The following is a 22,487-nucleotide window of genomic DNA, read 5'->3' as shown; positions in this document are numbered from 1 at the left end:
CACCTGTTGAAGAGTCGACTGAAGAAAGTCGACACGACGCGAAATCCTGCAGGCGGTCAAGTCTTTCCCTGTATATTACTACTTGTTGGCCATCTTGGTAACCCGATTATTTAGGCACCGGGCATTGTTGAGGAAAATCTCTATCAATTCCTCAAACCGAATGGTATCTGCGCCGGTCTTAAACAAATCGTAGCCTGAAAATAGTTCTGGAGTATCCACTTCGAGTTCCACTTCGTAGCTGGTGTCTTGGTCTACAATCTTCTTTCCTTTCATATTTTTCAGTTCTCGAGGTGTCTGTACTTTTGTAAGGTCAAACGTGGTCACGGTGGGCCGGTGGGACCACGAAGTCCGTTTCTTGGCTCTGGTAAGAACAGGCTGGTTTTTGGAGACAATCGACTCTAGACTGGTCTCGGGAATCGGATGTTCATACAGAAGAGATAACCGAAGATCGTGCATACACAGCGGGTTGTGGATGTACAAGTCACTGAGTCTCTGCTTGTTGATGCCCCACTGGCGTTTCAGAAGAGCATCGGTGGAAACTCTCATGGTTTTCGGTTGCGAATTGCGTTCACTAATTTCATAAAACCGGTCTGTAACGTCGGATTCTAGTCGGGAAAACTTGTGTTTTGTCTTGGTGTTGCTTTTGCGGTTCTCTTCCTGGTATTTCCGCTCGAGTTCGTCCAAAAAATCGCACATGGCTCGCCAGCCAACTTCATGAACACCCATGTCAAAATGAGTATTTGCCTTGTCGGTGAAAATACACTCGGAAGCCACGCTGATATCGATCCGCCGGCCACTTCGCTTGTCAACTATAAGTCCAAATTTGGCTTCTAACTCAACATTCTGTCTTTGGTCGTTGGGAATCTCGGTGAAATTTGCATATACCCATTCAGCCACTGTCCTGGTAACTGAAGCGGGTGGTATTACGCCTGTTATAGAGCACTCGAGATCAACGCTGGTGGTTATAGTTGGGTCAAACACCCGTTTGGAAGATAAATACGTTCCGCTAATATCAGGTGGTCCTTGAATAGTAGGCTCTGGAGCTCCAGATTTGCTTGGATTCCATTCCTGTGCCCAAATGGGAGGCACGGTGTACCGTGTGGGCTTTGTCAGGCTTTTAAGCTTGTGAAGACGGGCCAATTCATCGACCGGGGCATTTTGGGCACGTTGATTTTCGTCGCTTTTTATAGATTTTTGTGTACTGAAGTCTCCATTGAAGTCCTGTGTACCCAGAGAGCCGCTAGGTGTCTCATGTTGCTTCTTTTCGGCATCTTTTTTGTTCAAAATGTTCTTGTTTTTTGCGCTTTTCTCATCGTCGTTCAACAAGTTGACAATAGAATGTCGTTCTGGTCTTGCCGAAGCTCCGGGACGAGCTACAGGCAGATTCAGCGCACTGGAATTGGCAGTGACAGAACCAGCGTCTACAGGCCCGTCGTTATTTAATATCGACCCCACATTCATTGGCGTGGAAGTTGTGAATTGTTTCTTGTCAGGATGTGGTGTACGGGTGGGAAGAGCGAGAGAGAGGAAAAGGAAGAGGAAAAGCTAGATGTTATGTTTAGTGCTATGATTTTTGTTTCCTAAATCTTTTGACCAGCTTTCCTATAAATAAGTTATCTTCTGCTTCCTCTATTTAGCAAGGTTCTTGTCTAATCTCACCTTGACTGCATCAATAAACTCTTCAGTAGTAACATACGACGAGCGGTCGGTCTTACCCTGGGTCAAAGCAAGGTCCTTGGTCATGATTCCGTCCTTGGATACTGTGTCAATCACAGCCTTCTCCAATGCCTCACCAAACTTCACTACTTCTGGGGTTTCGTCAAGAATACCTCTTTGAATAATTCCTCTCGTCCAAGCATATATGGAAGCAATGGAGTTTGTCGACGTCTCCTTGCCTTGTTGGTGTTGTCTGTAATGACGGGTGACGGTTCCATGAGCAGCTTCGGCTTCGAATGCCTTTCCATCTGGAGTCATCAACACCGAAGTCATCAAACCAAGCGATCCAAAACCTTGTGCAACAATGTCTGATTGCACATCTCCATCGTAGTTCTTCATGGCAATGATATAGCCACCCTTGGACTTCAACATCTGAGCCACCATGTCATCAATAAGTCTGTGTTCGTACCAGATTCCTGCCTCGTCAAAGAGTTTCTTATACTTGGACTCGTACAAACCCTCAAAGATATCCTTAAATCTTCCATCGTAACGTTTGAGAATGGTGTTTTTGGTCGAAGAAAACAAATTCATCTTACGCTGCAACGCCAATTGGAACGACGATTCGGCGAAATCAGTGATGGACTCATCGGTGTTGTACATCGAAAGTGCCACTCCGGGAGCCTTATAGTTGAAAACTGGATAGGTTTTCGTCTCAGAACCGTCTGCCGGCTTGAACACCAAGCTCAATTCTCCAGCCTGCGGAATCACAACATCGGTTGCCTTGTACTGATCACCATAAGCATGACGACCAATGATGATGGGCTGTTCCCATGTGGGCACAACTCTTGGAATGTTGTCAATCACAATTGGTTCTCTGAAAACAGTTCCTCCGAGAATATTACGCAAAGTTCCATTGGGAGAAAGCCACATTTTTTTAAGGTTGAATTCTTTCACACGAGCCTCATCGGGAGTAATGGTAGCACACTTGACACCAACTCCATACTTGAGAATAGCATCAGCAGCATCGGTGGTGACTTTGTCATCAGTCTGATCACGGTACTCGATTCCAAGATCGTAGTACTTTAAATCCACGTCCAAATATGGAGTGATGAGCTTGTCCTTGATGAACTTCCAGATAATTCTGGTCATCTCATCACCATCCATCTCCACGATGGGATTCTTAACTGTGATTTTTGAGGACATTTTCAAAGTTGTAACGCGGCAAGAATGGGCAGACCGGCTTATATATATACCCCGGCGGGAAATCTGGGGAAGGCCGGGGTAGTGTCCCCGCACCTCTATAATCAGGACAAAAAAATTCGAGTCCGAATGCAGGTGCGACAACCAGCCGGAAGCAAAGAAAAACAGAACGGAAAGCGACGGTAGCAGTGTAGAATAGCATAGTAGGTTAGTATGTAGAATAGCAATTGGCAGATCAGCAATTGTGGTTCGTTTTCAGGCTTTTGACTTATTCTCTTTTCATCGGTTCTTGCAATCGGATACGAAAACGGTATTCTCATCCGAAATCAGGATTGACCCTATCTCAATTGGCTACCGACATGCCCGTAACACCATTGTGTGGCTCATAAAAGCGCCGCAACACCATGGGGATCGGTGCGTGTTCTCCGATATTCTCCGATGCCTCGGCTCCGTCGCGGTCGGGCTCCGCCGGCGACATTTTGCAGGTCCGCCCCTCTCTAATCCGGATTGGGGATACCGCCCGCACACCGCTGCCGTTACCCGCCCGTGCTAATATCAGAGTCGATGCGATGCAAACTCTGCAAAACAAAAACGTAAGTTTTCATGTTATGATGATACCAACTCAGCTCACTCAGAGTCTTACAATGCTGAGAATTTCGTTTCCAACATTCATCAACCTATCTGAGCATGGCTTTACTTGACAAATACTAATTCAGTTGGATGCTCCATTTGGTACTGGACTTTTGGGTCTAAGATCCTCGATTTCTTTTGTTTGCGGAACGAGCACTTGAGGTCCCGAATGGCTCCCGTTCTTAAACTTCACTGTAGACTTTGAATAGAGCTCTTGTTCGTATTGTAGGGGATTAAAGTTGTTGACCATGACGTCGGGACTCATGATCACCCATCCGCGACGCAACCGAACTGGGGTATTATATCCAGTTCTCGATGGAATGATATGCAAGCGGCGGTTGGCGTTGGAAAAGTTCTCTGCAACTCGGTACATTGTATCCGGGACCGCGTTATATTCAGCAATTGTTGTCTTTCTTGGCTCCAATTGGAGATCGGTGTCAACGTTGCAATGAATTAAATGGTTGTCGGTGGACCTTCTGACGGTTCCGGTGATACACATCCAGCAGTGCCACTGTTGGTTCTCAAACATGCAATCCGGGTTACTGTAGCTATCGTTTCCCGGGTAATAAGGCGACGACTTGTCGATGGTAACAAACACAAGTTCTTCCGACCGACGAAACTTTTTGTTCCATTGTTCGCCCGCGAGAATCTTACTGAGCTCCTGAATCTTACGGGATGTTGCCCATACGAAGAGAAATCCCGGTTTGGCACAAAGACGATGCAACGGAAGCTGTTCGAGAATTGGACGGATGAATTGATTATCCACCAAAGCTCCAATCATCACCACATCAAATTGTAGATTGTACTCATGAATCCACGTATGAAGGGTGCTGACTATATCCTGAGATCGGACCCTTGCTCCACAAGGAGTAATTGCGTGTTTCAGAATTTGGTCTTTTTTCAAATCTTTGAGTTTTTGTAATCTTGGATACCCTTGAGTTGCGTTCTCCACGTTGCTTATATAGGTGACAGGAAGGGTCCCTGAATGCACATAGTTGTTGGCGTAGTCCAAATCTACCAATTTCTCCATCTTTGGTGGCATTTGATGAGTTTTGTTTAGGGGGGAAAATTGGCTGCTTTTATATTGCAGTGGCTGCAAATGTGGTATGTCAGCTGCAGGAACACCCATGCACTGCGCCGCACCGTATATGTAGTTGCAACATTGTAACAAGATGTGTCAAGAATACGAGGATGAAACGGCGGCCGTTCGGTCTTGGACTGTTCAATTAGATAATTGGCAATTGACAATTAGCAATTTTTATGAAAAATTTGAAATTCAAATTTTCATCAATATACCGATTTTGCTTCCCCGATTTTGTATTATAAGTTTAGTTGGGGAATGCTTCAATATACTTACTACTTCATATCAATTCACTGATTAGTTTCGTTCTGCGGTTGAAGAATATTTAGTATTTTTATGAATATTTCATTTTTTGCAATTTGCGAAAATTTCGATATCAGAGAGAATATACAATGAAAACGTTTGATGTAAATTCAGTATTCATATTCAATACCATGCTTAGTTCTTTCTTATGTCTCCGCCTGCCGGCAGTAATCAATCAACACCTTCTTATGCAAAACCCCATAATACTTTCCATCCTTCAACAACACAATCACCCGGTTTCCAATTCGATCGAAAATAAGATGTGCCAACGCCAACTCAGAATCGTAGCTCAAGAAGATAGGAGAATAGTCGACGAAGCACGTGAGGTCAGACAAAGACTCCAAGGTGTTTGTGAGGTTGGAGAGCTCTTCGTTCATGTCATCGTATTCTTCATGGGAACCATAGTTGAAGTAATCCAATTGAACTCCCGCTTGCCGCTTTGAAAACTCTAGTTTTTGTCTTAGAATGTTATAGTTGAGATCTCTGCTTTCATCACCGTCGTCTTCTGCCAATTTGCACACAAGATCTTCTACCACTTCATTTTGAAGGCAGAACTCAGCGAGCTTATCAAGTGAGTATTCGAGCTCAGAAAAGTAGATGAGCCCAACGCATACATGATGCCTGATAAGTGGAATACACCCATCTAGAAGGTACTTGTCTGCAAGCATATGAAGTTTCAGTTTCAAATATGACATGGGAACATGGACCGAGTCACTGATATCAATGTAAAGTTTGTCACTGTCGTAGACATGATTTGAAACTCGAGCCAATTGGTTCACCTTCATTCCACCAGCCAGCACCAATGGTGAGTTTTGGAGACTGGAAGGATTGGTGCCTCTTCTTGACTTGTGGGTGTCATAATTGGAATGTTCAGTCCAGTCATAAACTTCGCTATCGTCTATAATGTCTCGAGTTTTGACAAATGGGTCTATAGGCTCAGTCTCAGAAGACATGAATGGGTAGTCGTTCTGTATGAGGAGAGACTCGTAAAGCGAGTTTTTCTCTAGCACACTTCCAACCCAATTCGCAACGGCAATGGCTATTGAGATTGGCAAAACATAGGTGTATGAGCTTGTGAGTTCAAAGAGAATGGTGACTAGAGCAATATTCATTCTGGTTACACCAGCCATAAATGCTCCAGCACTAATCATAGAGTAAATTCCCAAGTCCACGCAATCGTTATTGGACGAATCTGGTGAGCAAATGTACCTCATTATCGAAGTTGAGGTGGCCAAGCCATCGGCTGGCACAGCAAGGTTGAAGGAATAATTGCACCATTGAATGAACATTCCAACAATTCGACCAAACAACGCTCCTACTACCATCGAAGGCACATAGATACCACAGGGAACCTTGAGTCCAAAAGTGATAAAAGTCAACACTAGCTTGACAATAAATGCAAAAATGAGGCTTTTGATCTCACGAACAAATTCGCCATGAATGGTAGGACACAAGCTCAGGTCAAGTTCGGTGGAACATGGGGTAGCGAGATCTAGAACCAATTCCGAAGACGCTTGGATTGTGTATGGGTTCCAAAACGAGACAATGCCGGTAATTAAAGACACCAAAAACACCTCAAAGATAGGATGTCCATTTATCGGTTTTAGTTTGCGGAAAGTCTTTCCCCACCACCCAGTGAACTTTACAAAGCACGCTCCAAAAGCGCCTCCAGCAGCTCCAAGAAAGATGAAGAAAAGAAGCTCCACCGTTTCCCAATCTGAGGTGTATTTCAACTCGAAAAGAACCGTTTTTCCTGTTCCATAAGGGTTCAAAAACTTGAGAAAGAGCGTCGATGTGATGGCACAGAAAAACACCTGGAAGAGCTGATGCGATGGAAGATAATGGTTGATTTCCTCAAGGATGAACAAAACTCCACCGAGTGGGGAGCCAAAGGCTAAAGCCACTCCAGAAGAAGCGCTTGCCGAGAGTATTTGTTTCTTCATAAAGTCATTATTTTTGACATACGGCACAAACCGAGTCATGATGTTTCCCACACAGGTCGCGAGGTGGACGTAGGGACCCTCTTTACCCAACGCCATACCGGAAGCAATTGCAAAGATCAACGCTATGGTCTTGGCTACGAGCGTATAAGTTCCGAGAAAACGACGAATGACGAAACCCGATAGAATCGTCTTGACTTCAGGAACACCCGAGCCACACGCAGTGTACATGTTCAATCTTCCAAAAGGGTATTTTTCGTGGTATTCCACACCGGTGGTTTCGTCAATTTCGAGAGACGACGAGCTGGATTGGACCATGGCTTCGTCAGACTCCAGCTTGACAAACACACGGCGGCTGGCGATGTTGGTGGTGAGGGTGACGGAGCACGCCAAAAATGCCAAAATTAATGTGAGCATCACATAAATGACAAAATCGATTCTGACCGAGGTGAAGGGAAGATCTTGGAAAAAGTTGGCCCAAGTCACCCAATCCGGGCACTTGGTATTGGTGGTGAACACCAGTCCCGATTTAAACACGTTCTTCTTGACGGGCTCGTTACAGCAGCTAACCTGGCTTGCAAACCAGTTGTTGCGACAATAGCCATGTTTGAACCCAACGAGCAAAATTTCAATTTTGTCGATGGTGAAGGCAATAAGCGAGAACAAGAATCCAATGGCCACTATGAGCACCCATTTGCCCAGGATCAAGTATGCTTTGTAGTAGTAAGGAATTTTCGACTCGCCAGTTTCGGAGGTTTCGTCCAAACCATCGTTCACAATCCAATGGCGGTGGCTGAGTTCAAAGTTGAACCTGTTCGCCAGCAAAAAAGCCGTAGCCCAGTCGATCGTGGTGAAGTCGTTATAGTAATTTCTGGTGGCATGGAACACATTAGGGACAATACTGAGTAGTCGCAGTGCGAACGAGTAGCGAGACGACGCTGACCGGAGAGACGTTTGTTCGTCGTTTTTCCGTGACGGGCCCTCCAACGGCGTCAGAAGCACCGAGAGCCGCGGGAGCTGGGAGCGGATCTCGATTCTGCTGAGCGACTTGATTTTGTTGAGTCTACTACGACCTTGGCTTCTTTTGGGGAGAAGATGAGTGCGATCCAACGGCGTTGTAGGAACCGTTCTGACTCTGGTGGAGGGAGGAGACGACTCCCTGTGTGACGATAGACATGTTTTCTTTGTCTTGGAACGCCCACGCTTGTCTTTCATTCCGGAAGGAAGAACAGGATGAAGCTGCGCGTTGGAAGATAAGGTGTGGAGTGGACTGCAAATAGCGACAAAGGCACTGCAGTGAGAAATGCGAACTGTGCGAATAGCGAGAAATGCGAATTTCACGGTGGGAGTAGCGAGAAGTGGGAACTCCCGCGAACTGCCGGCGCATCCTCGCTACGATCCTCCCTAGACATATGAGAGATTCTCGCTAAATGCTCGCTAGAGCTCCGGGTACTGGTGCAACATATTAGTCAATTCCGCTGAAAAGACACCAAAAAGCAAGATAAACACATTCACATGTTCTACGACCCTCGACTACTCATGCCTCCATAAATTACCCTTACAAGTAACACAAATCATTTATTGCATTTCCTCCCTATCTCTACTCATTTCCTCGCTACCTACTAATTTCCCTTTCGATCGCACGGTTCCGCTCGCTCATGTGACCCGCACGCGACGCTCGTCGACCAACCAAAATCAACTGCGACAATTCCAAGACCTGTTTCGTGGCTAGAATCGTAGCAAGTATGTCTGACCAGAAAGTTGCTACTCCATCGCAGAACTTGTTGAATGATAAGGTATGTAAACGACTTTGAAGTGTTTTGAGCAACGGGGACTGGTGTTGCGATAGGGTGAAATAGTGGATGAATTTGTAGTGGAATTATTGAACCCAGCGGTGAAGAAAAGTGGGTTTTTGAACATGGAAAATGATACAGAACTACCAATTATACATTTTTGTGGCACAATTTAACATTTTTGTGGGAAATTGTCCAGTGGAAAGAATTATCGGACGATAATTGAGATGAAAAAGACACGAAAGAAGTAATCGACAAGAAAGAAGCGACTAGAATACTCAATATGACCAGCTCACCATACTAGTTAATCACTTTCGATCGTTTTTCTCGAAAAAGTCCACATTTAGCAGTTCTTTCTTGCTGTGACCACTTTAAAAATCGCAGTTCATGCCAGTCGAAGCCAATTGGGGCATTGTCACATCCATTGACGAACTAGAAAAACTGTAATGGTTTCCTTTCATCCATTCCTAACTGCTTCCCGTTCCTTTGATCGATTCCCATTGCTTCCCTATTATTTCATTCTTTCCCATTTCACCCATTCTTTCCATTTTTTCTATTCTTTCCTACTAACACAGTGGGACGTCGTTCTCTCCAACACCTTGATCAAAACCGGTCTTGGTTTCGGAGGAGGTGTCTTGGCTTCGGTGCTCTTTTTTAGAAGAAGAGCTTTCCCCGTTTGGTTGGGTGTTGGTTTCGGATTGGGAAGAGGTTACGCCGAGGGAGATGCCATCTTTAGATCCAACCACGGCTTGAGAACTATTAAGGCTTAGATAAAAGTTGTAGATTAGGCATAAATGTATTGACAAAAATTTCTCATCGCGAAAATCATGGATATCTTATCTGCCATTGCCTCGGGGCAAGTCGATATCTATGAGTTTCTCGGGGTCTCCAGCGATGCCACAGGGTCTGAGATACGTTCACAGTACCGTAGAAAGGCCCTAGAGTTCCATCCGGACAAAGACCCATCGCCACAGGCCGCAGAGAAATTTCACACCCTTTCTCACATTTATGAAATTTTGAATAACAACACTTTACGGCTGGAATACGACAGGATACGAAGAGCGCGGCTAACCAAGGAAAGAAACACAAACGAAGCTTCGGAACAAATAAAAGCTTTCCGTGAAAAACTTGCATTCGCTGAAGAACAGCACCGAAAACCGCATCTGTCTACCCCACAAAATACTGAAAAATTACGTGAAGAGGGTTTGAAAAAAAGACAAGAACTTGAAAAAAGAGTACGAAAGAGTGCTCCGGGCTATGTATCCTCGAGCCAGCTCGATGGACCGAGAGTATCAATTTGGGATGAGAAACTGGTGGCTGAACCTTGCATAGTTTCATGGAAAAGAAAACCAGAACTCGATGGACTTTTCACTTCAGAGGTTGTAGCTGAAATTATGTCAATTTTTGGTCCTGTTACTTCGGTGCTGATGGTACCTCGAGACCCAAACGAGCGGTACGATAAAGCACAGGTAATATTTGAAAATAGTGTATCTGCTATTAGCGCAGTTAATCACGACTACAAGAAAAGTGCTTCCAAATGGGACGGAACCAAAGTCAGAAAATTAGCCAGTCTTCTACGGGGATGCCAATTGACTACAAGCAACTCTACACTACGTGAGGGACCGTTGAAACCAGCAATAGTGTCTTTTTTAAGCCAAGATGTCCAGTTCGTATCTGGCACCCACAAGTAGAAAGTCATGGATGTCTTTGAAAACCGATTGATATTGGCGGTGCCGTCGGGTCAATAACCGTGGGCGGTGCCATGAGCAAGGCAAGGGTTGTAAAGTTTCATTACTGGTCTCAATTGAGTATTTATAAGTGCTAGGCACTGAATGCAAATCTGGTCAATGGTTGCTTTGGGTTATCGGTAGGGTCGACAATCACCTTATCGTCAATAAAAATCATGTTCGATGGTGATTTTATGGTCAATGATAATTTGAAAAGCAATGATAATTTTATGGTTGATGATTTTATGGTTGATGATCTTATGGTTCATGATGACTTATGGTACCCATTCCGTCATAAAAGCGTTTTTATGAGTTATTGTCAGCGTCTTTATGTCATTTGTGGTCACTTCGTGACCACAAATCGACGATTAATCATCTCGCCAACTGACAAACACATCGTCGGTGCGGAACCGCTGAGTACACACCGTATCTTTCAATTCATTTTTCTGTCCCATTCTGTAGCCCAAAAGACCCGCATGGGCAATCATAATGCCATTGTCTATGCAAAACCGCTCGTCAGTAGCAAAAACCGACCCGTTTTTTCGGTCGGAAACCATCAATTTCATCATCTCCTGTAATCGTTCATTGGACCCCACACCACCCACTATCAACACCTGATTGCTCTGAACGTGTGCCATGGCTCTCTCGGTGATTTCCACAAGCATAGAGAACAAGGTTTCTTGAAGCGAGAAACACAAGTCTTCGGCGGTGATGGGTTCGCCAGTTTCTTCGTCAACGAGTTTTTTATTTTTGTTGTTTGAAAAAAGATCTTTGGCGATTAAGTCGATGTGAGCCAAGATTCCTGACATAGACAAGTCCATGCCCTTCACTGTGTATGGAAGCGGTACCAAATGAGTACCCTTTTTCGCCATTTGTTCAATATTGTAACCAGGTGCTGGATCGTTAGAAATCTTGAGCGTCCGAGCAAACCGGTCCAAACAATTACCTATGGCGATGTCCAACGTTTCGCCAAATATTCTATACCGCTGTTTTGAGTATGCAATGACCTGGGTGTTGCCTCCACTGACATACAACACCACGGGGTTTTGCGCACCAGTTATTTCTCTTCCCATTTCTATGTGGCCCACACAATGGTTGACTCCCACCAAAGGTACCTGCCAAAGCTGGGAAAGCGTTCTGGCAGCGATGACCACACTTTGAAGAGGAGCACCCATTCCTGGACCTTGGGTGAAACAAATGCAATCCAAGTCCTCACCGTTAACCTGAGCTTCCTTAAGGGCTTGTTTGATGACTCTGACCACCCAATTGCGGTGGTGGCGGGCCGTGTCTCGTGGGAGAAACCCTTCACCAGGAGGAGTAATATAAGTGTCTCTGACATTGGAGAGAACTTTAGCTCGATTTTTGTCGGTCAAAGGACCACGATTATGCTTTATGATACCCGCTCCCAACTTGTTGGCGGAGCCTTCGAGACCAAGGGCAAGGTAGTGGTCTCTGTTTTTGATGTAGGTGTCCAAGTTCATAAGCAGATGAGACAGAAAATGAATGAGATGCGAATATAATTAATGCGAATTGAATGAATCAATAATTTGTGCGCACCCGCACACCGACACTTATCGCGACTGCTCTGTTTACACAACTTATGCCTTCATTAGACTACTTTTTGGAACGCACAAGAGGCCTGTGCGAGTCCCTAAACCTGCTCCAGTTCAAGCGCACAGGCATATTTACAAATGCATTTAATCGTGGTGCTCCAATTACACGTTTACTAAAAGATTCGGCACCTGAAGAATACGCGTTGTACAAAATACATCGCAAAAATCCCGTTTTTAGCAGCTCAAATGATGTCAACGACGACGATTCGGAAGCAGCACTCATGGAGGTTCTCCCAGAGAGAAAGGATGGAAAGTCGTTGTTTGTGGACAAAAGTTTCAACGAATATACTCAGATCAAAACCACCAATGAAGGTAAAAGAACCGCAGTAAGAGTTCCAGATGTGTCGTCGTACCCCGAGACAGGGAGTGAGCCCGAGCACAACTCACAGACAGAAAGGTGGATTTTTTCCGCGTGTGGAGAAGATGCACCAGTGGACAGGTTGTGCTCAATGGTGGTGGAGTTGGTTGAAAAATATCCACATTTGGATGAGAACGACGTGATGGAGAAAATCAGCGAGTATAGCCGAGAGTACGAGGAGCTCAGTACGGGAATGCGGCAGTATCGAGCCACAATTGACGAGCAAAGGCGACGGTTGAAGGCATATAATAGTGGGACTTTGGAGCAGCAGAACACCAGCGATGAGATCGATATAGACGAGTTGATACGCAACGAGGAGGAAGCGATTGAAAAGTTGGAGCAACAGCTCACGCAAGAGTTTGTGAGGAGGGAGTGAGGAGTGAAGGGAAGAGTGAATGAACAAGTGACTAAACGACCAGAGCTACCAACTCCGCAAGGAGTTGGTAGACTACACCTTCCAACTATAATATCTATTAATACACACTAGTTGATGGAGGACAAGATGTCGGAGTCACCAGCATCCAAAATGGACATGGTACCGACTCTGAACAACTTACCACAAACGGTACCCAATTCGTTGTTACCACCTTGGAAGTAGTACACTTGAGTCTTAGACAACATGGCGTAGTACTCCAATTCCGACTTTCTCAACACTGGGGTGTTTCCAGCAATGATAACCAACTTGGCCTTTCCGGTTCTCAAGGACTTGACAACCGACTTGTAACCCAAGGTGTATTTACCGGATTTGATCACCAAACCCAACTTGGCGTTGATGTTTTCTTGGTTCTTAGATTTAGGGGCCTGCATTAGTATAAGCCAAAAGCCTCCATTTTTTCAACTACTTACCATCTCTGTGTTATTCACTCCGGTCGTTGCAATGAGGTATGCGAAATTTTCAGAGAAATGTTTAGTGGTGCTCACGCAGGAGCGGAATCACGCACGTGCAGGGTATAACCCTGGATAGTTGGTGGGCGCTTACCTAACACAACCCCGAGTTTTTGTGTCACTTTGGTGCTCGCTGAAAATTTGGTTCAAGTCGGGTAAAATTTTTACTGAAAGAACAAATGAAGGTTGAAATCGATTCGTTTTCCGGTAACAAGATCTACCCAGGTAGAGGTACCTTGTTTGTCAGAGGTGACTCCAAGGTGTTCAGATTCTCGTCATCGAAATCTGCCTCTTTATTCCACCAAAGAAAGAACCCAAGAAGAATTGCTTGGACTGTATTGTACAGAAGACAACACAAGAAGGGTATTTCTGAGGAAACCACCAAGAGAAAGAACAGAAGAACCGTCAAGCACCAAAGAGCCATTGTCGGAGCTTCATTGGATTTGATTAAGGAGAGAAGATCGCAAAAACCTCAAGACAGAAAGCATGCCAGAGACCTCAAGTTGGCTAAGGACAAGGAAGCCAAGAAGGCTGCTAAGGCCAGTAGAAAGGCTGAGAAGGCCAAGTCTGCTGCTGCCGGAGCTCAGTCCAAGTTTTCCAAGCAACAAGCCAAGGGTGCTTTCCAAAAGGTGCACGCTACCTCCCGTTAATAGGAATAAATTACAATGTAATTGGATGGTGTAGAGAAGAAAAAAAAGAAGGAAGTGTTCAATAGATGAGTTTGGTCTTTTCCATTAAATGAACTAGATTCTGTCTTGCTACTGATATACCTTTCTACGATTGTAGCCAATTTTACGAACACTCATAATTCTCCAACGACAAATTTGCAACTTCTTTCTTACTTCAACTTCTTCATATTTCTTCATTATTCCTCATTATTCTTCATTATTTTTCATTATCTTCGTAGATCTGCTTTTATATTCTGTACTCGCCTTGCACAAACACTCCCGCACGGCTGCGACTAAGTACCGTATGTGGTTTATCTTTCATATACCCAAAGTAAAATGACTCTGTACTATGACAGTAAGCCAATCTGGTTTCTCCTGTGGATATGTTGCGTAGCACACACAATACTCCCACATAAATGATATTATCTCCATGGATATCTTGTGCCTGTAATGGTAACGAAATTGCTGCTTCTTTAATATATGAAACAAGCAGAAATCCAAAAGTATCAGGATCTTCAAAGCGACCAGCTATTGTAGCTGCCAAGTTCATTTGTATAATATCATCTCCGTTTCCACTGCAAAGACAACTAATGCACCACAGACCAAAAAATCTCACAGCTGTTGCGGCTCCTACAATACCAGCACAACCAATTCGTCCTGGTAATTTGAAAAAGTTTCCACCAGATGAAGACAGGACAGTAAGGATTTCTTCGGTTAAGTGAATAAGCCCAACTGTGTCTTGAACGGACTGAACGGGAACCTGAACAGAATCCTGAACAGAATCCTGAACATTTTCCTGAAGATTTTTCCGGACTTTAGTGTCTTCGCCTTTCTTCTCCATTCGTTCCCTGTACAACTCAAACACCTTCCTTTTCAGGCCGTCAACCAACTCATTTTGAGAGTGAGTTTTCGACCCAAATCTCAATGCAATGGCACCATAATCAAAAACCACAGGAGCTGAGAGTCCCCAGAGTCCGTACCTGGCACTATATTCTCTTGTGAGAGCATCCAAACCATTCAAAAGTGCCAATGTTGGTGTTTTATGTTGAATATTGTGAGCAGCGACTCTGACTTCAATTTTGTTTTCGTTAATATTTGCCCGAATAATGCTCGCGTCACACTCTACTTTGCCATCCATGTTAAGGCTGGACCCACAACCCGTGTTGGTGAGCGAGGGCTCTTCTAGGGCAATTGCAGCCGCATTGTATGATTTTGAACGAAGTGCATTTTGCAATATTTTTTTGTACTCGGAGTCACGCGACCTCAGATGATTTCCTGCGCCTATATGAACCACCAACATGAACTTTGCAGCATTAGGTAGATCACTCCCTTAAGTCCCATATACTCGTAAATTACCGGTAAAAGAACCTCGTAAATTTTCCACCTCGTGGTCTAAAATCAATCGCCGCACCATCTAATCGGAGTTAGGTGCCGGATTTAGCAGTCAATTCTCACTTAACCCACTTATTTGCTAATAGTTTCTCCCCTTCAAAAACAATTTTCTTTTGTTAATGCCCGCCCGAAATTGGGTACCTAGCCTTCTGTGGCTCCGCAGCTTCAAATATGTTGGTTACGGAGTCCTCAACGATGTCAGAACTCGACTACCATACTACAAGTCCGATTTCACTGATGCCTGGAATTACCGTGTGGTTCCTTCTACAACCTACATATTCTTTACAAACCTTCTTCCCGCCATCGCGTTTGCGCAGGACATGTTTGACAAGACAGAAAACTCGTATGGGGTGAATGAAGTGTTGATGAGTCTGGCGTTTGCTGGAGTCGCATTTGGTCTTTTCTCCGGTCAACCTTTGTGTATAGTTGGAGTTACCGGACCCATCTCCATCTTTAGCTATACCGTGTACGAGCTCATTGGACCGCGAGGAACCCCTTATTTTCCATTTATGTGCTGGATATACTTATGGTCGATGATTTTCCACTTCATTCTTGCATTCACCAACTCGGTTTCTTTCCTCAAAATCATCAGTCTGTACTCGTGCGATGTGTTTGGGTTCTTCATCTGCGTGGTGTATATTCAAAAGGCTATCCAGCTTCTTAATGGTCAATTCCATCATGTCGATTTGGCATCGGGTTACGCTTCGGTAATGATTGCCCTTTTGATGGTAGCCTGTGGAGTTGGAAGCCACATATTCGGGTCTCAGCTCCACTACTTTAACCCAGTTGTGCGCAAGATTTTTGTGGACTACGGGGTTCCGGCTTCTGTGATTTTTTTCACCAGGATTTATTCACTTTGGTGGATTTTTGGAGAAAACAGAACTCGCAAGATTACCCATTACCAAATCTTTTGCTCCAACTTTATCGGGAGAAGCAAGACCCCACGGCTGGTTTATTCATTTCTGGCCCCTGGAAAATATCAGCGTGGGAGATGTGTTTCTTGCTGTTCCATTTGCTATTTTGCTCACGTTTCTCTTCTACTTTGACCACAATGTTTCGTCATTGATGGCACAACTGAAGGAATACCCCCTCAAAAAACCGTCGGCGTTTCACTGGGACTTTGCATTATTGGGACTCACCACTGGAATCGCTGGAATTTTGGGATTTCCTGCTCCGAATGGGTTAATTCCACAGGCTCCTCTCCATACCGAATCTCTAGTGGTTCACGATCACCGTACTGGAAAGGCATTGTCGGTGGTTGAGCAGCGCATAACCAACACAGTTCAGGGTATTATGACGTTTGCAATGATGTCTCGACCGTTCTTGGTGGTATTAGGACTTATTCCTCAGGCAGTTCTTTCGGGTCTTTTTTTCATCATGGGTATTACTGGCCTTCACGGCAATATTATCACCAACCGAATTCGCTACCTTTTCATGGACCACGATTACATCGAAAACGATCCCAATTGCCCGGAAGTTTTCCGCCAAATTGACAAAACTCCAAGCAAAAAGTATTTCTACATCTACTTGATTTTGCAACTAATAGCGTTTGGTTTCGAGTTTGGAATCACCTTGACAAAAGGCGCCGTGGGATTTCCTGGAGTATTAATGTTTTTTGCCATTTGTGCCGAATGGGTTTGGCCGTTAATTATCCCTCGGGAGTACCTCAATGCTCTCGACTCTGAAGTTGCTGATGAAAAAATCGTCAAGAATTTGGAGGTTTTCAGCCAAATTAAAGAGAAGCAACTGGCTAGCGAAAGCGACATTGAGATTGCCCAGCTAGGTCCGCGGAGCACCGATCTGGATGGTTAATGGTGTCTATTTCCATAGTGGAGTGCTAAGCTATATATATGACGAAGCTATTCTAGGTAGAATAACTCCCTTAAGTCCCATATACTCGTAAATTACCGGTAAAAGAACCTCGTAAATTTTCCACCTCGTGGTCTAAAATCAATCGCCGCACCATCTAATCGGAGTTAGGTGCCGGATTTAGCAGTCAATTCTCACTTAACCCACCTTATTTGCTAATAGTTTCTCCCCTTCAAAAACAATTTTCTTTTGTTAATGCCCGCCCGAAATTGGGTACCTAGCCTTCTGTGGCTCCGCAGCTTCAAATATGTTGGTTACGGAGTCCTCAACGATGTCAGAACTCGACTACCATACTACAAGTCCGATTTCACTGATGCCTGGAATTACCGTGTGGTTCCTTCTACAACCTACATATTCTTTACAAACCTTCTTCCCGCCATCGCGTTTGCGCAGGACATGTTTGACAAGACAGAAAACTCGTATGGGGTGAATGAAGTGTTGATGAGTCTGGCGTTTGCTGGAGTCGCATTTGGTCTTTTCTCCGGTCAACCTTTGTGTATAGTTGGAGTTACCGGACCCATCTCCATCTTTAGCTATACCGTGTACGAGCTCATTGGACCGCGAGGAACCCCTTATTTTCCATTTATGTGCTGGATATACTTATGGTCGATGATTTTCCACTTCATTCTTGCATTCACCAACTCGGTTTCTTTCCTCAAAATCATCAGTCTGTACTCGTGCGATGTGTTTGGGTTCTTCATCTGCGTGGTGTATATTCAAAAGGCTATCCAGCTTCTTAATGGTCAATTCCATCATGTCGATTTGGCATCGGGTTACGCTTCGGTAATGATTGCCCTTTTGATGGTAGCCTGTGGAGTTGGAAGCCACATATTCGGGTCTCAGCTCCACTACTTTAACCCAGTTGTGCGCAAGATTTTTGTGGACTACGGGGTTCCGGCTTCTGTGATTTTAATTTCACCGGATTTATTCACTTTGGTGGATTTTTGGAGAAAACAGAACTCGCAAGATTACCCATTACCCAAATCTTTTGCTCCAACTTTATCGGGAAGGAAGCAAGACCCCACGGCCTGGTTTATTCATTTCTGGCCCCTGGAAAAATATCAGCGTGGGAGATGTGTTTCTTGCTGTTCCATTTGCTATTTTGCTCACGTTTCTCTTCTAGCTTTGACCACAATGTTTCGTCATTGATGGCACAACTGAAGGAATACCCCCTCAAAAAACCGTCGGCGTTTCACTGGGACTTTGCATTATTGGGACTCACCACTGGAATCGCTGGAATTTTGGGAATTTCCTGCCTCCGAATGGGTTAATTCCACAGGCTCCTCTCCATACCGAATCTCTAGTGGTTCACGATCACCGTACTGGAAAAGGCATTGTCGGTGGTTGAAGCAGCGCATAACCAACACAGTTCCAGGGTATTATGACGTTTGCAAATGATGTCTCGACCGTTCTTTGGTGGTATTAGGACTTATTCCTCAGGCAGTTCTTTCGGGTCTTTTTTTTCATCATGGGTATTACTGGCCTTCACGGCAATATTATCACCAACCGAATTCGCTACCTTTTCATGGACCACGATTACATCGAAAACGATCCCAATTGCCCGGAAGTTTTCCGCCAAATTGACAAAACTCCAAGCAAAAAGTATTTCTACATCTACTTGATTTTGCAACTAATAGCGTTTGGTTTCGAGTTTGGAATCACCTTGACAAAAGGCGCCGTGGGATTTCCTGGAGTATTAATGTTTTTTGCCATTTGTGCCGAATGGGTTTGGCCGTTAATTATCCCTCGGGAGTACCTCAATGCTCTCGACTCTGAAGTTGCTGATGAAAAAAATCGTCAAGAATTTGGAGGTTTTCAGCCAAATTAAAGAGAAGCAACTGGCTAGCGAAAGCGACATTGAGATTGCCCAGCTAGGTCCGCGGAGCACCGATCTGGATGGTTAATGGTGTCTATTTCCATAGTGGAGTGCTAAGCTATATATATGACGAAGCTATTCTAGGTAGAATCACTCCCTTAAGTCCCATATACTCGTAAATTACCGGTAAAAGAAACCTCGTAAATTTTCCACCTCGTGGTCTAAAATCAATCGCCGCACCATCTAATCAGGAGTTAGAGTGCCGAGATTTAGCAGTCAATTCTCACTTAACCCACTTATTTGCTAATAGTTTCTCCCCTTCAAAAACAATTTTCTTTTGTTAATGCCCGCCCGAAATTGGGTACCTAGCCTTCTGTGGCTCCGCAGCTTCAAATATGTTGGGTTACGGAGTCCTCAACGATGTCAGAACTCGACTACCATACTACAAGTCCGATTTCACTGATGCCTGGAATTACCGTGTGGTTCCTTCTACAACCTACATATTCTTTACAAACCTTCTTCCCGCCATCGCGTTTGCGCAGGGACATGTTTGACAAGACAGAAAACTCGTATGGGGTGAATGAAGTGTTGATGAGTCTGGCGCTTTGCTGGGAGTCGCATTTGGTCTTTTCTCCCGGTCAACCTTTGTGTATAGTTGGAGTTACCGGACCCATCTCCATCTTTAGCTATACACGTGTACGAGCTCATTGGACCGCGAGGGAACCCCTTATTTTCCATTTATGTGCTGGATATACTTATGGTCGATGATTTTCCACTTCATTCTTGCATTCACCAACTCGGTTTCTTTCCTCAAAATCATCAGTCTGTACTCGTGCGATGTGTTTGGGTTCTTCATCTGCGTGGTGTATATTCAAAAGGCTATCCAGCTTCTTAATGGTCAATTCCATCATGTCGATTGGGCATCGGGTTACGCTTCGGTAATGATTGCCCTTTTGATGGTAGCCTGTGGAGTTGGAAGCCACATATTCGGGTCTCAGCTCCACTACTTTAACCCAGTTGTGCGCAAGATTTTTGTGGACTACGGGGTTCCGGCTTCTGTGATTTTTTTCACCGGATTTATTCACTTTGGTGGATTTTTGGAGAAAACAGAACTCGCAAGATTACCCATTACCAAAATCTTTTGCTCCAACTTTATCGGGAGAAGCAAGACCCCACGGCTGGTTTATTCATTTCTGGCCCCTGGAAAATATCAGCGTGGGAGATGTGTTTCTTGCTGTTCCATTTGCTATTTTGCTCACGTTTCTCTTCTACTTTGACCACAATGTTTCGTCATTGATGGCACAACTGAAGGAATACCCCCTCAAAAAACCGTCGGCGTTTCACTGGGACTTTGCATTATTGGGACTCACCACTGGAATCGCTGGAATTTTTGGGATTTCCTGCTCCGAATGGGTTAATTCCACAGGCTCCTCTCCATACCGAATCTCTAGTGGTTCACGATCACCGTACTGGAAAGGCATTGTCGGTGGTTGAGCAGCGCATAACCAACACAGTTCAGGGTATTATGACGTTTGCAATGATGTCTCGACCGTTCTTGGTGGTATTAGGACTTATTCCTCAGGCAGTTCTTTCGGGTCTTTTTTTCATCATGGGTATTACTGGCCTTCACGGCAATATTATCACCAACCGAATTCGCTACCTTTTCATGGACCACGATTACATCGAAAACGATCCCAATTGCCCGGAAGTTTTCCGCCCAAATTGACAAAACTCCAAGCAAAAAGTATTTCTACATCTACTTGATTTTGCAACTAATAGCGTTTGGTTTCGAGTTTGGAATCACCTTGACAAAAGGCGCCGTGGGATTTCCTGGAGTATTAATGTTTTTTGCCATTTGTGCCGAATGGGTTTGGCCGTTAATTATCCCTCGGGAGTACCTCAATGCTCTCGACTCTGAAGTTGCTGATGAAAAAATCGTCAAGAATTTGGAGGTTTTCAGCCAAATTAAAGAGAAGCAACTGGCTAGCGAAAGCGACATTGAGATTGCCCAGCTAGGTCCGCGGAGCACCGATCTGGATGGTTAATGGTGTCTATTTCCATAGTGGAGTGCTAAGCTATATATATGACGAAGCTATTCTAGGTAGAATAGTAAAACAATTTCTATTACTGGTTCTTTTTTTGGGTTAATTAGGCCGCTGGAATTACTTCCTAGGCTTCAGGAAGCAACCACTGCTTGTAGTTATCCTTGACACGAAGGTTGATATCGGCTACAGTGGCAGTTTCCTTGGTCTTACCGTTCACGTAGTCGATATCCAAATTTTTGCAATGATCAAGTGAAGCCAACACAACGGCATCTTGATCGACATTAGGCAGATCCGAGCTATTTTGGATGCCATTAAGAATGATTTTGACCCGCTTAAAGTTCAAGATCAATGACAAAGGTACCCAACCGTCTTGTTCATGCATATGCTTTCTTAAGAAGATGTCTTTGATCAAATTTTCCAAGGAAAAGTAGTAGTCGATTTGCTGGGTCAAAGCTTCCAGTGGGTCCTGTTTGGGAGAGATTGGTGGAGGAATTTGCGTGTGGGGGTACCCCATCATACCATTAGCAAATGGTGCGGGAACAAATCCTCCATTAATGATTGGTGCACCATTTCTAGGAGCCCTGTATTGGCCACGAGGATACCCTTGAAAGTTTTGGTAAGGCTGAGGATGATAGAAGCCGTTTTGCCCCTGACCCTGGGGGAAAAATTGCGGTGGTTGTTGAGGACTTCCAAAACGAGGTTTGAATTGAGGGCTTCCATTGCCGTTAAAACGTCGAAAGTTTTTTTGCTGGCCGTTGCTTTTTTCGTCTTCCGAGACCTTGGGAGATTGCGAAGATTGCGTAGCCTGGCTAGAAGGCGATTGGGTGGATGGAGACAGAGATTCAGTCAGAGGTGGAGAATGAGGAACCACAGTATGAGCAGAAGCCAGGGTTTGATTTTGACCTTGACGCTTCTTGCGGTTGCGTGGCTTTTGAGAACCAGGCCGAGGACTGGCAAGAGTGACCTTGGCGTTGATAGGAACCCACTTGTTGGTGACCGGTTTGATAAATTTTTGCAGTGGTTTCGATGCGGTTTCTTGTTCCAATTTGACCTTATCTGGAGTTGGCCACTTGTTCTCATCCACAGAAATATTATGAGGACTCACGGTACTTCCCCATACCGATTTTGTGGGAACAGGAGCAGGGGCCAACGTCTTTTTTGGTTTTTCTTGAGTGGGTTGTTCGATTGGAACCGTGGTGGTTTCCGAGTTGTTTGGTGAAGTTTGCACTTCCGTGTCATTTACTTCCAAGGAAGCCACCTCCGACACCGGCGTGGATGTCTGTGATTCGGAATTGGAACCGGTGGCGGCAATATTGGCGTAAGAAACTGACATGGTGGCGACCGACAAGGTGGTTGAGCAAAAGTTTAGATGACCAAAAATTTGAGGTCAGTCAAAAAACCAGGGTTTTGATTATACTGGAGACGCAAGCAACCTTAAATACGGTAGGATCAGGCGTCAATTGGAAAAAAACGTTGTCGTGTATTTCAAACGACGGTGAAAGCCAGACGGA

At 44.7% G+C, this 22,487-nt stretch overlaps 16 protein-coding genes across 16 annotated transcripts; 8 read left to right on the top strand and 8 right to left on the bottom strand. All coding sequences in view use genetic code 12, as the record gives it.

Moving 5' to 3' along the window:
- Window positions 1–78: 78 nt before the first annotated feature.
- On the bottom strand, window positions 79–1,461 carry CET1 (polynucleotide 5'-phosphatase; the record flags this gene model as incomplete). Its single annotated transcript, XM_001485027.1, has 1 exon — window positions 79–1,461. One exon carries the CDS (start codon window positions 1,459–1,461, stop codon window positions 79–81), a length of 1,383 nt encoding a protein of 460 aa, XP_001485077.2.
- A 168-nt stretch (window positions 1,462–1,629) lies between these two features.
- Window positions 1,630–2,859, bottom strand: IDP2 (isocitrate dehydrogenase (NADP(+)); the record flags this gene model as incomplete). Its single annotated transcript, XM_001485026.1, has 1 exon — window positions 1,630–2,859. One exon carries the CDS (start codon window positions 2,857–2,859, stop codon window positions 1,630–1,632), a length of 1,230 nt encoding a protein of 409 aa, XP_001485076.1.
- A 709-nt stretch (window positions 2,860–3,568) lies between these two features.
- On the bottom strand, window positions 3,569–4,615 carry KAR4 (Kar4p; the record flags this gene model as incomplete). Its single annotated transcript, XM_001485025.1, has 1 exon — window positions 3,569–4,615. The coding sequence occupies one exon, from the start codon at window positions 4,613–4,615 to the stop codon at window positions 3,569–3,571; it is 1,047 nt and encodes a 348-aa protein (XP_001485075.2).
- A 401-nt stretch (window positions 4,616–5,016) lies between these two features.
- Window positions 5,017–8,025, bottom strand: GEF2 (Gef2p; the record flags this gene model as incomplete). The annotated part of the gene is made up of 1 exon (XM_001485024.1): window positions 5,017–8,025. The coding sequence occupies one exon, from the start codon at window positions 8,023–8,025 to the stop codon at window positions 5,017–5,019; it is 3,009 nt and encodes a 1,002-aa protein (XP_001485074.2).
- Window positions 8,026–9,049: 1,024 nt separating this feature from the next.
- PGUG_02802 (uncharacterized protein) lies at window positions 9,050–9,373 on the top strand (the record flags this gene model as incomplete). The annotated part of the gene is made up of 1 exon (XM_001485023.1): window positions 9,050–9,373. One exon carries the CDS (start codon window positions 9,050–9,052, stop codon window positions 9,371–9,373), a length of 324 nt encoding a protein of 107 aa, XP_001485073.1.
- A 57-nt stretch (window positions 9,374–9,430) lies between these two features.
- On the top strand, window positions 9,431–10,294 carry PGUG_02801 (U2-type spliceosomal complex subunit; the record flags this gene model as incomplete). The annotated part of the gene is made up of 1 exon (XM_001485022.1): window positions 9,431–10,294. One exon carries the CDS (start codon window positions 9,431–9,433, stop codon window positions 10,292–10,294), a length of 864 nt encoding a protein of 287 aa, XP_001485072.2.
- A 404-nt stretch (window positions 10,295–10,698) lies between these two features.
- Window positions 10,699–11,811, bottom strand: PGUG_02800 (chromatin DNA-binding HSP70/DnaK family ATPase; the record flags this gene model as incomplete). Its single annotated transcript, XM_001485021.1, has 1 exon — window positions 10,699–11,811. One exon carries the CDS (start codon window positions 11,809–11,811, stop codon window positions 10,699–10,701), a length of 1,113 nt encoding a protein of 370 aa, XP_001485071.1.
- A 119-nt stretch (window positions 11,812–11,930) lies between these two features.
- SPC34 (Spc34p) lies at window positions 11,931–12,677 on the top strand (the record flags this gene model as incomplete). The annotated part of the gene is made up of 1 exon (XM_001485020.1): window positions 11,931–12,677. The coding sequence occupies one exon, from the start codon at window positions 11,931–11,933 to the stop codon at window positions 12,675–12,677; it is 747 nt and encodes a 248-aa protein (XP_001485070.2).
- A 107-nt stretch (window positions 12,678–12,784) lies between these two features.
- On the bottom strand, window positions 12,785–13,108 carry RPL30 (60S ribosomal protein eL30; the record flags this gene model as incomplete). Its single annotated transcript, XM_001485019.1, has 1 exon — window positions 12,785–13,108. The coding sequence occupies one exon, from the start codon at window positions 13,106–13,108 to the stop codon at window positions 12,785–12,787; it is 324 nt and encodes a 107-aa protein (XP_001485069.1).
- A 257-nt stretch (window positions 13,109–13,365) lies between these two features.
- RPL24A (60S ribosomal protein eL24) lies at window positions 13,366–13,836 on the top strand (the record flags this gene model as incomplete). The annotated part of the gene is made up of 1 exon (XM_001485018.1): window positions 13,366–13,836. One exon carries the CDS (start codon window positions 13,366–13,368, stop codon window positions 13,834–13,836), a length of 471 nt encoding a protein of 156 aa, XP_001485068.1.
- A 265-nt stretch (window positions 13,837–14,101) lies between these two features.
- Window positions 14,102–15,154, bottom strand: FGR10 (Fgr10p; the record flags this gene model as incomplete). Its single annotated transcript, XM_001485017.1, has 1 exon — window positions 14,102–15,154. The coding sequence occupies one exon, from the start codon at window positions 15,152–15,154 to the stop codon at window positions 14,102–14,104; it is 1,053 nt and encodes a 350-aa protein (XP_001485067.2).
- A 211-nt stretch (window positions 15,155–15,365) lies between these two features.
- PGUG_02795 (uncharacterized protein) lies at window positions 15,366–16,292 on the top strand (the record flags this gene model as incomplete). Its single annotated transcript, XM_001485016.1, has 1 exon — window positions 15,366–16,292. The coding sequence occupies one exon, from the start codon at window positions 15,366–15,368 to the stop codon at window positions 16,290–16,292; it is 927 nt and encodes a 308-aa protein (XP_001485066.2).
- Window positions 16,293–16,311: 19 nt separating this feature from the next.
- Window positions 16,312–17,058, top strand: PGUG_02794 (uncharacterized protein; the record flags this gene model as incomplete). Its single annotated transcript, XM_001485015.1, has 1 exon — window positions 16,312–17,058. The coding sequence occupies one exon, from the start codon at window positions 16,312–16,314 to the stop codon at window positions 17,056–17,058; it is 747 nt and encodes a 248-aa protein (XP_001485065.2).
- A 252-nt stretch (window positions 17,059–17,310) lies between these two features.
- On the top strand, window positions 17,311–18,264 carry PGUG_02793 (uncharacterized protein; the record flags this gene model as incomplete). Its single annotated transcript, XM_001485014.1, has 1 exon — window positions 17,311–18,264. The coding sequence occupies one exon, from the start codon at window positions 17,311–17,313 to the stop codon at window positions 18,262–18,264; it is 954 nt and encodes a 317-aa protein (XP_001485064.2).
- Window positions 18,265–19,671: 1,407 nt separating this feature from the next.
- Window positions 19,672–20,208, top strand: PGUG_02792 (uncharacterized protein; the record flags this gene model as incomplete). The annotated part of the gene is made up of 1 exon (XM_001485013.1): window positions 19,672–20,208. The coding sequence occupies one exon, from the start codon at window positions 19,672–19,674 to the stop codon at window positions 20,206–20,208; it is 537 nt and encodes a 178-aa protein (XP_001485063.2).
- An 892-nt stretch (window positions 20,209–21,100) lies between these two features.
- On the bottom strand, window positions 21,101–22,309 carry PGUG_02791 (uncharacterized protein; the record flags this gene model as incomplete). The annotated part of the gene is made up of 1 exon (XM_001485012.1): window positions 21,101–22,309. The coding sequence occupies one exon, from the start codon at window positions 22,307–22,309 to the stop codon at window positions 21,101–21,103; it is 1,209 nt and encodes a 402-aa protein (XP_001485062.2).
- Between the last annotated feature and the right edge of the window lie 178 nt (window positions 22,310–22,487).

Source organism: Meyerozyma guilliermondii, genomic scaffold (assembly GCF_000149425.1).
Source record: "Meyerozyma guilliermondii ATCC 6260 scaffold_3 genomic scaffold, whole genome shotgun sequence".
NCBI classification, from domain to species: Eukaryota; Fungi; Ascomycota; class Pichiomycetes; order Serinales; family Debaryomycetaceae; genus Meyerozyma; species Meyerozyma guilliermondii.
This window is presented reverse-complemented; position numbering and strand designations above follow the sequence as displayed.